The following is a 13,446-nucleotide window of genomic DNA, read 5'->3' as shown; positions in this document are numbered from 1 at the left end:
TACTGTGCGTCCACACTGCTTCCTGCATTCCGTACAGTTCTGATACCCATGTAGTCCAAAAATATATCAACAATCTACTTTTTCTGCCAGTGTCTGTCACCTCTATTGAGTATACCTTGTATTTGTTTTGATTCTTCCATTGGTAATGCTTGGATAGGGTAGGTAGTGGGAGTATCTAAAAGAACACCACAAATAAATGGGTTCTGTACTGTACTGTTCGGACATGTAGTGCTGGGTTACAAGCTCATGCACAATAATCCTTTTTATCGCATTTTTAACTTGTGCATTCAGGGCTAAGGGGATTTAATATCACTATTCCATGACTTTTATTGCATTTCACTAAGGCTTAGACATAGTCAGAGAACTACTGTCCACAAATCGAAATGATTTTTGGGGAATGTAATGGCTTTCTTTAAGATTTCTATTGAAATCAATGCCAGGCAAATATATTGGCTAATTTATTTGATTGTGCCTACATGCATTCATTTTCTGATGATAATAAAATGATAAGTATCTATAGTACAGTCTGATGAACTACTTGTTGACAGGAGTCAATATGTCAACCCTTGATCACCACTATACCACTGGTCTGCGTGCTTCATTGATAGAAAATGTAATGGGGTTGGAAGCGCACACCTTTGTTTTTGTGAAGTAATCAAGTATTTACAACAGAATGAAAAAATCTCAGCACAATGGTGCAGCAGTGCAACCCTCGCTGTCTAACAAGGGCCAATAGTCAACTATTGGCCCTTGCTTCATTGATAGGACAGAAATTACAAAGGCTGAAAAAACTTGAGTGGCTACAGTTTTCTGCTGAAAAATACTCAGACATGATCATAAAATTGGGTGTGAATTACATACATGTGAAATATATCCGCTTGAGTAGCAACGGTCAATACTTTAATACTTTAAATAATACAGCTTGAATTACAATGTGTAAAGGCATATAAATCCTGTTGTCTTTCCTGGTGCTGGCCTAGCGTAACTTCATATGACAGCACTCTGTATTTTGTCAGTGGGAATTGTCTCTTTCCTCCAATTCCCACAAGTTCCTGTCCCTTAAATAAATGTAATAAAGAGGTAAGCGTTTAACCTATGATGACATGTGACCCATAAACTTGAGTGCATTTAATTTATACAGTACAAAAGGCAAGCAATTCTTTGATGTGTGTGTAGAGGATCGAAATCACTCTTAAACTTAGTATCCATAAGATATAAATAATTTTCACTTCAAGGTTAAATTTGGTCCATGGATAGAACATGATGATCATATGTTCTTTTTTATGATTATTAGTATTAATTTAAACAGAAACCCAAGTGTAATGATTTTTACTCCGAATCATGCATTTACTGGTGGTACTTGAAGAAACAATAATACTAAAAAAACAAGTTAAGCAAAACCTAGATACCCAGAGATATGTTTTTTATATAACGAATGTGTTTAATGGGTGAAAAAGTAATTACAATAAATATTTTTAAGAGACATATGATTCAAAAAATTGTTTTTCACACGTTTAGTTTACAGTACAGTAATGTGCATCCATTATGTCAAAGTCAAATTGTGCATCTATTACGTCAAAGTCCAATTAAAGTTTTCAACTTTTAAAGAAATTGTGGGAAGAAAATTAACCTAATCTTCACTTCGACTGTTGCATCTGACAATATGCAGGACTCTCCTTGAAGATACTCAGTTTATTAAACTGGGTGTCAAACCAAGCCACAGCACTGTAAGTGCAACTGACTACATTACAATTCTTAAGTAGTCACCAAATAGTGTTCACAAATTGTGACCAGTATTTTGTGATGACTAAATAGTAAGTTTGACCCTATATTCCCTCATCTAAGTTAAGAAACCACATTCTCAACGTGTCTGATTGCAGTACAATATAGTTTATTAATAGTCTTTCCAACATCATCCTATAGAAATAGAGCAAAGCGTAATAATAATGGTATCTATTTTTTTCCAATGCTTGATTTTAGGGTTGGATTTGAAACAAATGGTAAAGTTGCATGGGAACGTTTTTTAGAGAAATTTCAAGATCCAACAGGATTTGAAAATGGTCAGAAAACCGGACAATACAATGGGTAAGTGTATTGTTTACAAAACTTGTGAACCATCCATCAAATAGTGGCAGTGGTTGGAAAATGCCAATAATAAGTATTAAGTGAAGAGAGCCTCTGTCTTGTAAAGTGAATACAACATTTTAAAATATATAGTCATTTTTGGATTATTTGATGAATGTTCGAATTATAGGCAAAGTCCTTCCCTCTTAGTTTAATCACATAATGAACTGCATGATAAATTTCGTTCATGCTGATAATTAAATGGCTGGCTATTATCCTTGCATCCCACTTTGGTAATAATCTTACCTTCCAAGCCAAGACTTAATGCTTCTTACTAATCAATTAAGTCCTCACTGTGGGTGCCCAGACCCCGTATCCCATACGTTTGCACCATCAGAGTAATTACGAGTCTAATTCACCCGGTCATTCCCCATTCTTTCCTGTAGTTGCCCCGTAGCTGCTTTGAACAGCCAAAAACTCCAGGGAGGCAAGACCGATCCATGGGAACACCCTGGGCCTATCTTGTTTTCCCTGGAGCATTTACAATTCCGATGTGCTCTGTAAATTCCGCTACCGGCCCCACCGGAATTATCAAACCATTCATAACGAGGGCCTGAATTTTAATCCTTTGTGAAAAATGCAAACCCTTAGTACATTCTCTCCTGTAAAAGAAGGGGTTTGCATCGTAGTGGCTTTGTAGAGCAGGCACTGCGCCTAACTTGTTTCCAATCTACTCTCCTTTCTATTGCTGTGAAAGATCTGTTGCCTGCTGAAGATATTGGATCTGATCAAGCATTCTGCAGTCACAGAAAAATGCAATTCTATAAATGCCCAGTCAAAAAAACACAGGCAATCCTCTGTTATTGCACGGACAAAGTAAACATGACATTGACCAAACAGGACAAACTTTAATAATTACAGTCTTTATCAACCCAGATGGGCACCTACCTCTGTGAAGATAAACACATTTTCCTGACCATACACTTCCTTGAAAGAGAAGACTGCAATTGAGTAATTAAAAATACAAACCTGATTTACGTAACCATGCTTTCATCCTTACATTTAGCACATATAAATTACATTAAAACTATGTTTGGTAATCCGACCTTCTCAAACCATACACCTACAACATAACCTGCAACAAAAATAGAGAATCAATACTTTACATGTATGTGGAATGACCACCACACTTCTGGTCATCATGGACACTGTCTGTCTCTAGTCCACTCCCACTTCCCGGAGGTGATTGTCCATTCCTTCGCACTCAGGTTGCTGCACACTATCCACTCACACTGCCCAGATGTGACTTCTCACTGCTGCGGAAAGAAGCTTCTCTGCTCACCTTGTGCCACCAGCCTGTTTCAAAGAGTGTCCCCCACGTGCCAAAGCAACCTTCTCATACATTGTTAGGATGGCCATGCATCATTACAGATTACACAGACGTTGAGCTCTTGTGGTGTTGGAAGTGGGACGCCAATTCGTGAAACACAACCTGTTAGTTAAAAAGGAAGATACGATTGTGAGTAATTCTTTCATCAAAGGAGAGAAGAAGAGAGAGTGAGAGAGTGACACTGAAGAGAATTTTCGCAGCTCACCTTTCTGTCACCGGTGTTCACCACTTGCCGGGACATAGTGCACCCTGAAGCTCCACATTTAAAAGATAGTAGAGCATTAGTAATTGTAGAAAAGTCCAGTATGCAGGAAAGGAAAGACAGAGATGGCTATTCTGTTGATGTGAATTGATCCTCAGAACATGTCTTGTATGCAAAAAATTTAAAGCAAGAATGAATGAACAGCCGTTAATTTCTACTTCTCAATTTTCTCATATTTAAAACATAACATTCCGAAAGCGACGCAAAGCAGCCACGAGCTGTGATACGAATGTCACGCTCGTGTCTACATACTTCGATGCTCGCAACACACCATACCTACTTAAAAACAAGCATTTGCAATACAATAGGTCTTGCATTATTAAAGTTTGAGCTATTGGCATTGCTAAATAATGCAACACCAATAGATCAAACTTTAATAATGCGAGACCTATTGCATTGCAAATGCTTGTTCTATGATAGAGTTTAACTTAAAGTGTTATTGCAGAAACCATTATGTATGACACAGATTCTTTACCAGGAATAACACGAAGGAAGATGTTATGACTGGTAATTGGCACTATCTTAATGTGGAGTATAATAACACCGCCCTCTCACACCCTTCCCTCCCCCATTACAAACACAACCATCTGCACAGCCCCAACTGTTTTAATGAGCTTTGATTTATCAACAATTACTAGAAGGAGTAATGTTATCCATTGGAAAATAGAAAACAAGTGGTGCGCAGCCACACACGTGGTTTCAATTATAACGCCTGTGTCTGGGCACAATAATTGAAACCCCATGTCCTATTGGTGTCTATTACGCACGCCATGCCCTATTGGTGTCTATTATGCGCAGAAAGTGCGTAATAGACACCAATAGGCCATGGGTGGAGCAATGCGCCCGCCTCTGGCCAATTGCGTGAAGTCTTTTAGAATAAGTCACATGCAAAGGCCAATGGGGTAGCACGGAAGGAAACGCACACGCACAACCGTGTGCGATTCCTAGGTTAGGTTCATATGCCTGTTTTTTCACTTGCAAAATGTGTAGCGCTGCGCACTGCAATGAAGGCACGAGACATACTGCGCACAGCATCGCAGGCGCGAGTCCTAAACAACTGAAAGGAAAGGTTGTCAAAATAAGACGGTAAATGTAAGGGTACATACTATAAAAAAATAAATACTCCTCTACTTTGCTACAGATGTGGGAGCGACGGACATTTGTCCGACTATAAAAACGGTCCTGCTATAGGAAAAAAAAAATCAAAATGCAATAAGACAGCGTATATAGGACTGTGTACGCCTAAATCGCAGTGTCCCCTTTTTGTATCCAGTCTGCTGCACCCGATCTACTCCCTCAGCTGCGCACCCAGGCCTCACTGCTCACCTTTTCGCGGTCAGGGCACCTTCTATATCATGCAGTCCCGCTCTGCCACCAAGAAGTCTCACATTTGGTGCTGAGTCTTGATATCACTATTGCAAAGGACATAATCATGCACCCATCATCATCGCAGGTTGCTCACACGCTCAGTCCTTGCGGTACCACTAACTCAGTAACCAAAGAAGGCACGCACATGGTGGTAGGCCCCCCTGTTCGATGGTTCAGGCCTACATGAGGTGTCCGGACCACCAGGACGGGCCATCACAGCGCATGTGATGGGAGCAACTCTAAAATGGCGTAGAGGATGTGCGCCCGGTCTTTTTTATTGTATGTTTATTTGTATCTGGGTTTTATATCGCGCCAAATCACCGACAGGTCTCAAGGCGCTTCTGACCAAGTACTGCAACAAGAAGAAGGGAGAATAAGATGCAGATTGCTGGCCTATCTTACAGGGATGTAAACGCGTCCCTGAAAAGCAATGTTTTCAGGGATTTCCTGAAGCGAGAAGATTAGATTCTCTACGAAGCACCTCCGGTAGCTTATTCCAAATGGTGGGGGCTTGGACTGAGAAGGATCTGCCACCTTTAGCCACCATTTTAAAACGTGTACATGATAGCAGGAGGGAATTGGAGGATCGTAGAGCTCGCTTGGGTTTATACACTTCAAGCCTCTCTTTTATATAGGCCGGCGCTTGCCCATAAATTGCTTTATGGGCAATGCACAGGCTCTTAAAATCAACCCTTTGCTTTATGGGGAGCCAGTGTAGCCTATAAAGTAGAGGGGAGGCATGGGTCCGTCTAGGTAATCCGAAGATTAGCCGTGCTGCGTCGTTCAGAATGACTTGTAGACGGTTGATTGAGTTTTTTGGAAGACCTAGGTATAATGCGTTCCCGTAATCGATTCTGGAGACTATTGTAGCTGAAACAATGGTTCGAAGCATGTTCGTAGAAAGCAGAGGGACTAGCTTTCGCAGCAGCCCAATCAGGTTAGTGCATGATCCAACCACAGCGGATACTTGGTTGGTCATCGAGAGTTCCTGATCGATTTTAATACCGAGGCTCTTTACACTGGGGCATGGCTTTGGGGTGGGTCCGAGTTCTTGGGGCCAAAACAGATCGTTCCAGGGAGAGGCAGAAGTTGAGACTACAAGGACCTCCGTTTTATCTGGATTGATTTTTAATAGGTTAGATGTCATCCAGTTTACTGTGAACCGCAATATCTTTTGGGCCATGGACTGAGCCGATGTTGTATTTTCGATACTCAGCAACAGCTGAGTATCATCGGCGTAGTTGAAAACTTTACAGCCCATGTTTGCCAAAGAATCTATCAATGGCTGCAGGTATAAGTTGAATAAGAGTGGCGAGAGTGCGGACCCTTGCGGGACTCCACATTCCAGGACACCAACGTCAGATACCTGATCTGCTAGTTGGATCCTCAGCGTCCTCCCTAACAGAAAAGACGTTAGCCATTGGAGAGCTTGTTCTTTTATCCCGGACATGGCTAATCTGTCCAGGAGCAGTGCATGGCTGACAGTATCAAACGCCGCTGAAAGATCTAAAAGTATCAGGGCGCTTGGTTTTTTACTGTCAGCCATGCATCTAAGCTCGTCCAGCACCAACAGCATTACTAGTTCAGTGCTATGGTGTGCACAAAATCCAGCTTGCCGCTCCTGGAGTAGATGATGTGACTCCAGGAGAGGTGACAAAGATTTTAATACATGCTGTTCTAAAATTTTAGACAGAAACGGCAGCTGGGAGATTGGCCTGTAATTCTTCAGACTAGTTGGATCAGCCCCGGGTTTTTTTATCAGGGGTCTAACACGTGCCTCTTTAAAGCTAGCTGGCAATGATCCTGTAGCTAGTGAGTTATTTAGGAGGTCTAAGATCTGGTCTTCCAGTATAGGAATTGCCAACCAAAAAATTTCAGGAGGGCAGGGATCTGCAGGGGAGCCTGACTTGGTTGATATAGCAAGTTGTCTGAGGGAGATGGAATCGATGTTAGGAAATCTAGAAATAATGGGGTTTCACAATGAGTGATCTCTCCTGCGCTCCAATATCTAAATCGAAGTAAACTAGTACAGTTCTAGACTCGATAGATTTGTCAACACATAAATTGTAATACAAGATTCTTATATTGAACAATTAAACTATGACCAAACAGTAACTCAGTCAAAATTCGACAGTAATCATTCCTCCGATTAATTTCCAAATAATCCTTATATCCAAATATAAAGTAAATAAATGTCCACAGCTTAGCAGTATTCTTCTTTATTCTCAAAGCTTGTGTTGATTGGTGTATCACTTCAATATACAAAATTTTTTTTCACAGCCTACACGTGTTTCGTCTGACCCAATATGATGGTCTGTGACTTCATCAGGGCTGTATAATAAACATCAAATGAATGTATATCAGTACAATATCAATATCAATGTACTAACCGAAATTGGGTAAAAAAGTTACATTGTACCTCATAGACACCCGTGTCATCAGAGGAAAAGAAAGTTAAAGTAAAAACGCCACCAAGGACAGAGGGTCACCATTGTGCACACCAATATATCCCAAGTCAGTAATAAATAATGATATAATCACCTCAAAATTATAAGTAGCATTAATAGAAAATACTTCTCGTCTTCTTTGCCAATAATACTGCCATCCTATTATGTAAATAATGAAATATTTTAAAGTCAATATTTGTTTAATATAACTAAATACCTAACTTGATAACCACGCCACATTAATGATCTAATTTAACGAACATATCCACTCACCACTAGTAATAGTATTCACGTCTTCTTATTTTTCAGATATCTCCAGTTAATATAAATACTTTGGCTGCACGTAAATAAATGTGTAACCTGCAGCAAAGAATAAGATGAATCACTGCTAGATTCAGAATAAACTTTGAAGATATTAATTATATGATGCCCTAAATCACCTTACCAATTTAAGTCCTTATATTAGTAAATATGTTCTATTATTGTAAGTGTGAAGAGATTTGTAGTCTTCCCTCGATCTGTATAAGAAAAATCAGTCAGCATTATATAGGGATCAAGCTAATAGTAACCTATAAGTAGACAAGCAATGTACCATAAGTGTCAACATCATAAATAGGTTACTTCGTATATAGCTTTGTGCCTTAACACTTAGTCAAAATCTGTGTATTCCCCTCAGAAAATATCTATTCTTATTCTGGATCTAAAGTAACCATCCTGATTACAAGGAGTCGTAACCATACACTCGAGATGTACACTGGTTCATGGTGAACCTCGTGTGTCTAGTCCTATCTCGTCTAATAATTATTCAACGCTAATCGGGCACAAAATTCCTAGGAGTTACTTATAAACTCTCCCCTGGCGAATTCACTCACCCAGATCTGCAGGAACACTCCCGTATCAAATTCTGGCGTGCAGCACGGCCGCCATGTCTGTGTGTCTATTTATACTGCAGTGTCCGTGGCCGCCATATTGTAGTGTGCAATACGAACTATATTTTATCTAATAAAGTTTCAAAACCGCTAATATCTATTTAAACACTCAAGGGATTATGTCACCATTAGAAATAACAATATCGGGTTTGAATTGTGACTATTGCGATTAAATTGTTCGGTACGCGTTAATATATGATATGGGTTCGTTATAATGAAGATTATATTATTACGAATATAACACCAAAATTATATTAGGGGTGAATATTAAACTAATCATATATTTGTCCTCTAGTCCTCGGGGTTAAGGAATAAAAATATATTTTGCTTAAATTCAAAAACGTCCTATAGCAGTATCGAACCCACTATAACTACGTATATCTCGTATCCTCCTATGCTTTGTGCCACTGGTGAGTCTAATGGGCGGGGGAGGGTTAGTATCTTATAGTTTGTGTATTTGCGTGAAATAGGGTTAGGTAAGTAGATGAAATTATAAGAATAGAAAGGCAAATAAGTATAGTTTGTGTTATACCAAAGCCAGAAGTAGAGGAAATTATGGCAAATTGAGAATAAATTATACAGGTCAATAACAAAGGGTTACATATATCTATATACATAATACATTTCAAAATCATACAATATAACCAGTTACAATTGGCTCCAAATAGTTAAGTTTCATTCAAATCACAGAAATACAAGGTAAATTTATGATACATCTCCACTTATCTAATAAACACAGTAAATTCAAGGAGAACAATACTGGCTCACTGACCCAAAAAGTATTGTAGTTCAGAGTCTAAATTCAAACCTTCTTCTACGGCCCTAAGTTTCATAATCCACATACATTCTCTACGTCTCAAACGCAGGGTTCTGTCTCCTCCTCTCTTGTCTGCATTAACTACATCAATACCATGATAATGAAATTGATGTTTCACCCTGTCGTGCTGAGTTTGAATAAAATGTGCTGCTATAGGATATCTAGTATCCCCATTTTTTAGGGCTCTAAAGTGTTCTGTCATCCTGTCACGTAGTCTCCTTATGGTACTTCCAACATAAATTTTGGTACATGTGCATATAATTACGTATACTACATATGTAGTATCACATGTAATAAAGAAATTAATTCTATATAGTACCGTTTGGTTGTAATTGAATTCCTTTATCTTATTGACAGCCCATCTACAGGAATTGCAACTACCGCAATGGTAAAAACCTTGTGGTTGACGTCTTAACCAAGATGATTTATCTGGTACACTGTGATAACTAGGGCACAGTTTGCTGGAAAGTGTTTTCCCCTTCCTATATGTGATATTGGGTCTGTTATTCAGTACTCCCTTGATATCAGGATCACTCATTAACACATGCCAATATTTCTTTAAGATCCCATATAACTGGAAACTTCCTTCTCCATAATTGGTTACCAATCTTATCAATTCCTTATCCTCATTGGACTTATTGTGACTCGGTTTAGGTTTCAGTGTGTCTACTCTTGTCACATTTTTAGCTCTTTTTACAGCTTTGTTTATGACCCTTTCAGAGTAGCCTCGGGCTCTAAACCTTCTGTTCATATCTAGCAGGTTAGTCTCAAAATCTACATCTTCTGAACAATTTCTTCGTGCTCGCAACATCTCTCCATATGGGATGGAATTGATTTGACATGAGGGATGACAACTCTCTGCTGATAATATAGCATTACAACTCGTAGTTTATTTACTTTATATTTGGATATAAGGATTATTTGGAAATTAATCGGAGGAATGATTACTGTCCAATTTTGACTGAGTTACTGTTTGGTCATAGTTTAATTGTTCAATATAAGAATCTTGTATTACAATTTATGTGTTGACAAATCTATTGAGTCTAGAACTGTACTAGTTTACTTCGATTTAGATATTGGAGCGCAGGAGAGATCACTCATTGTGAAGCTTATGCCCACACTCAGTGTGGTTGGTTGAGGGTAGTTGGTAACCACCCTCTTTCTCACCTGCAGCACCACTGGATTTCTTATAGTTACTTAACTCTGGTTACACTTTGAGCGCCCTTACTGGCGAGGTTACCAACAGTGTATATAGAAATAATGAGGGTCGGGGGGTTTTGAGAGGGCAATGACATGGTGGACATAGTTGGGCTATCTTTCTTGATGTCTGACAGGATGGTCGCTACTTTTTCAAGAAAGTAACCTTGAAAGGTGTTACAGTCTATCAATGTATCTACCTTTTCTTCCTTCTTGCTTAGTTCTTTTAAAATTTGGAAGGTTTCTTTCTGGACATTTGCGGCATTTTTCATGCAGGTTTCATAGTAGTCCTTTTTGGTTGATACAATGAGCTTTTTATACAGTTGGAAGGATGTTCTATACAGTTCGCGATCTGTATCATTTTTAGATTTCCTCCAGCATCTTTCAAGATGACGAAGCTTTCTTTTTTGATCTCTCAGGCTTTGATAGGGTCACGTGTCCTTTGATGCCTGTGCTGGATGGTTGTGGTGTGGGTGTATACTAGCCATGAGAGAGTGTCTGTGCCGTTCTGACAACTAGACCTGTGACTAGCAGATCACTACAATGAAAATCTGGGCCATGTAGCGTTGCTGTCTTTTCTTGTAAGCGTAAGCGGAGTGGGCTGGCCTGACGTATGCCAGTGCTACTTAAGGCTGTGAAGAATGACTCCGAAGCTATGGGCGTGGCTCCTTTGGGAGCTATATGAGAAGTCAACTGGTTTGGGTGTCTGTGTTGTAGTGCTGGCATCACCCGGGTCTTAAACGGAAATGTGTCATTATGTCAGTGAAGTCCCAGGACATGGCACACATGGAAGGTACGGGGTATCACTGACCCTCTATTCATCCATAGTTCCACACAAAACAGATGGTGGACATGACGCATTTCTGTGGATATGAATGTTTATTGCACATTCAGTGGTGTGTTGTAGCTATAGCAATACAGGGCTATGAAAACTTCAGGTTACAGTTTTTAGCACATGAAGGGCAGCTAATTAGAGTGAGACTCGTGTTCGGAGTTGGGCTGTGCAAACATATATACTTATGTGGTCAGTCGGGAACACTGTCGAACTTGGTGCTGGAAATCAGTGTTCGAGCCTCTAAGTCGCCTCCACATCCTGTTATTTTAGACAAATCACGTAATCTCTGCGTGCCTGAAAATTTAATGTAAATACGGTACTCATGTAAAACGCTGAAATATTTTTGGGTCGAGTTCGCGCTATATAAATATGATACAAAAAAAAAACTCCAGCAATCGCAGGCACTTATAAATTTACTATACACTTTGCTTGCAGTACTCTAATGATCCAGTTTCTAAGTTCGTACTTGTAGATTGAGCGAGAGAAAGTTACATAGCCAAAGTTTTTCCTACTGCCAGAGGTAAGATTGTTGCATACGCTGTTTACAGCACAATGTAATGAGGTAGGGCCCAGGGGCAGCATTTTACAAACATAATGAATACACAGACACAGATAGATAGTTGAACTGGGTACGGGCACGTGTGCTCGACTCTATTTTATTACCAGGGTCACATGTCCAGTTATGTCTCTGCTGGGTGAATGTGGGGTGAGTGTAAGCCAGCCCTCTGGGTTAAGCATGGGCGGAAAATCCGTTACGCTCGCGGATTTTGCGGATTTTCGGGAAATCCGCAATCCGCGAGATTTGCGGATTTCCCGCAAAATCCGCAAATTCGCACGCAGCGGATTTTTTTGGCGGCGCGCGGCGTTGGTGATACAATTTTTGCGGCGCGCGGCGTTTATCATCGTTTGCCGAGTTGTTTTTTTCGATAGTTTGCGAGTGCTGCGCCATTTTGGATCTTGCTGTGTGATCCCGCGGGAATTGGCGAGCGCGATTACGTCATCGCGGCTTGCCAGCGATAGTTTGTCAACGCGAGTACGGCGAGATCACGTCTCGCGGTACTTCGCAATTGCGAGATTTGAGATGCGGCGAGCGAAAATATAAATTTGCAATTCTGCACAAGAAATCCACCAGCAAGCAGCATAAACCTTCTAGAAATGATGATTTTTATGTGAATAACTCCTTAGTTTGACATTTGCCTGCACTTTTTTAGCGAGGAGTCCATTTTGGGGAGGGGGGCAGGGGGGTGGGAGGAAGGAAGTGCCCCATAGTCTTCAACTTCCTGTTCCTGTTCAGCAGGCTCCTCCCAGTGCTTTGTCCATCTCCTGGTCACTTTTCATTTGGATGTGGAGCTGGAAGGATTACTTTTTGTGGATGCTGCTGGATCTTTGGATTTGAGGCCTTTTTGACTTTCTTTGGATCACTGTTGGATTAGAAATTTTACAAGTAAGTTTGTTTGGGGCATTACAGTTGCTGCAACTAAAATTTTGGAATTTTCGATTTTTGGGCTGTTTTGGGGCCTTTTGCCCAGGGGTACTCAGTGGTGGGTGGACTGATTCTTTCTGTGGGTTGTCTTGAACTTAAACATCATGGAGGCCATAGATGAATTGGGATTGTGCTGATTTTTCTGTGTTTTTCGATTTTTGACCTGTTGTTGGGGCCTTGACCAGGGATAGTGAGTGGTGCATGGGCCTAGTCTTTCTGTGGGCTGTCTTGAATTTAAACATCATGGAGGCCATGGATGGAATGGGATTGTGCAGATTTTTCAGTGATTTTCGTTTTTTGGGCCTGTACTTGTGGCCTTTTCACCAGGGGTATTTGAGTCTAGCATGGGCCTAGTCTTTCTGTGGGCTGTCTTGAATTTAAACATCATGGAGGGCATGGATGGAATGGGATTGTGCTGATTTTGCAGTGTTTTTCGATTTTTGGGGGTGTTCATGGGGAGGGACATGCCATGTGGCTGGTGGCCATTTTGAGTGCAGCTACAGGCACTGGCCATGTGCTGGCAGGCAAGTGGCCATTTTGAATGCAGGCTTTGTTGTTAGGCCTCCAACCATTTTGCCTACTTTTCAACCTTTATTTATGCCCAGGGGTAGTGAGTCTTGCATGGGCCTAGTCTTTCTGTGGGTTGTCTTGAAT

General features: G+C 40.4%; 1 protein-coding gene across 1 annotated transcript in view; it reads left to right on the top strand.

The window, feature by feature from the left end:
• The window catches only part of EFCAB6 (EF-hand calcium binding domain 6), an 846,383-nt gene that overhangs the window by 217,651 nt on the left and 615,286 nt on the right, over positions 1–13,446 (top strand). The window contains exon 10 of the mRNA XM_086922295.1: positions 1,981–2,085. Coding sequence (XP_086778421.1) covers positions 1,981–2,085 — 105 coding nt within the window. The remainder of the gene's footprint in view (positions 1–1,980; positions 2,086–13,446) is intronic.

Source organism: Lissotriton vulgaris, chromosome 1_1 (genome assembly GCF_964263255.1).
Source record: "Lissotriton vulgaris chromosome 1_1, aLisVul1.2, whole genome shotgun sequence".
Classification (NCBI taxonomy): Eukaryota; Metazoa; Chordata; class Amphibia; order Caudata; family Salamandridae; genus Lissotriton; species Lissotriton vulgaris.
The sequence above is the reverse complement of the archived record's forward strand: the minus strand, read 5'-3'. Positions and strand labels throughout refer to the sequence as shown.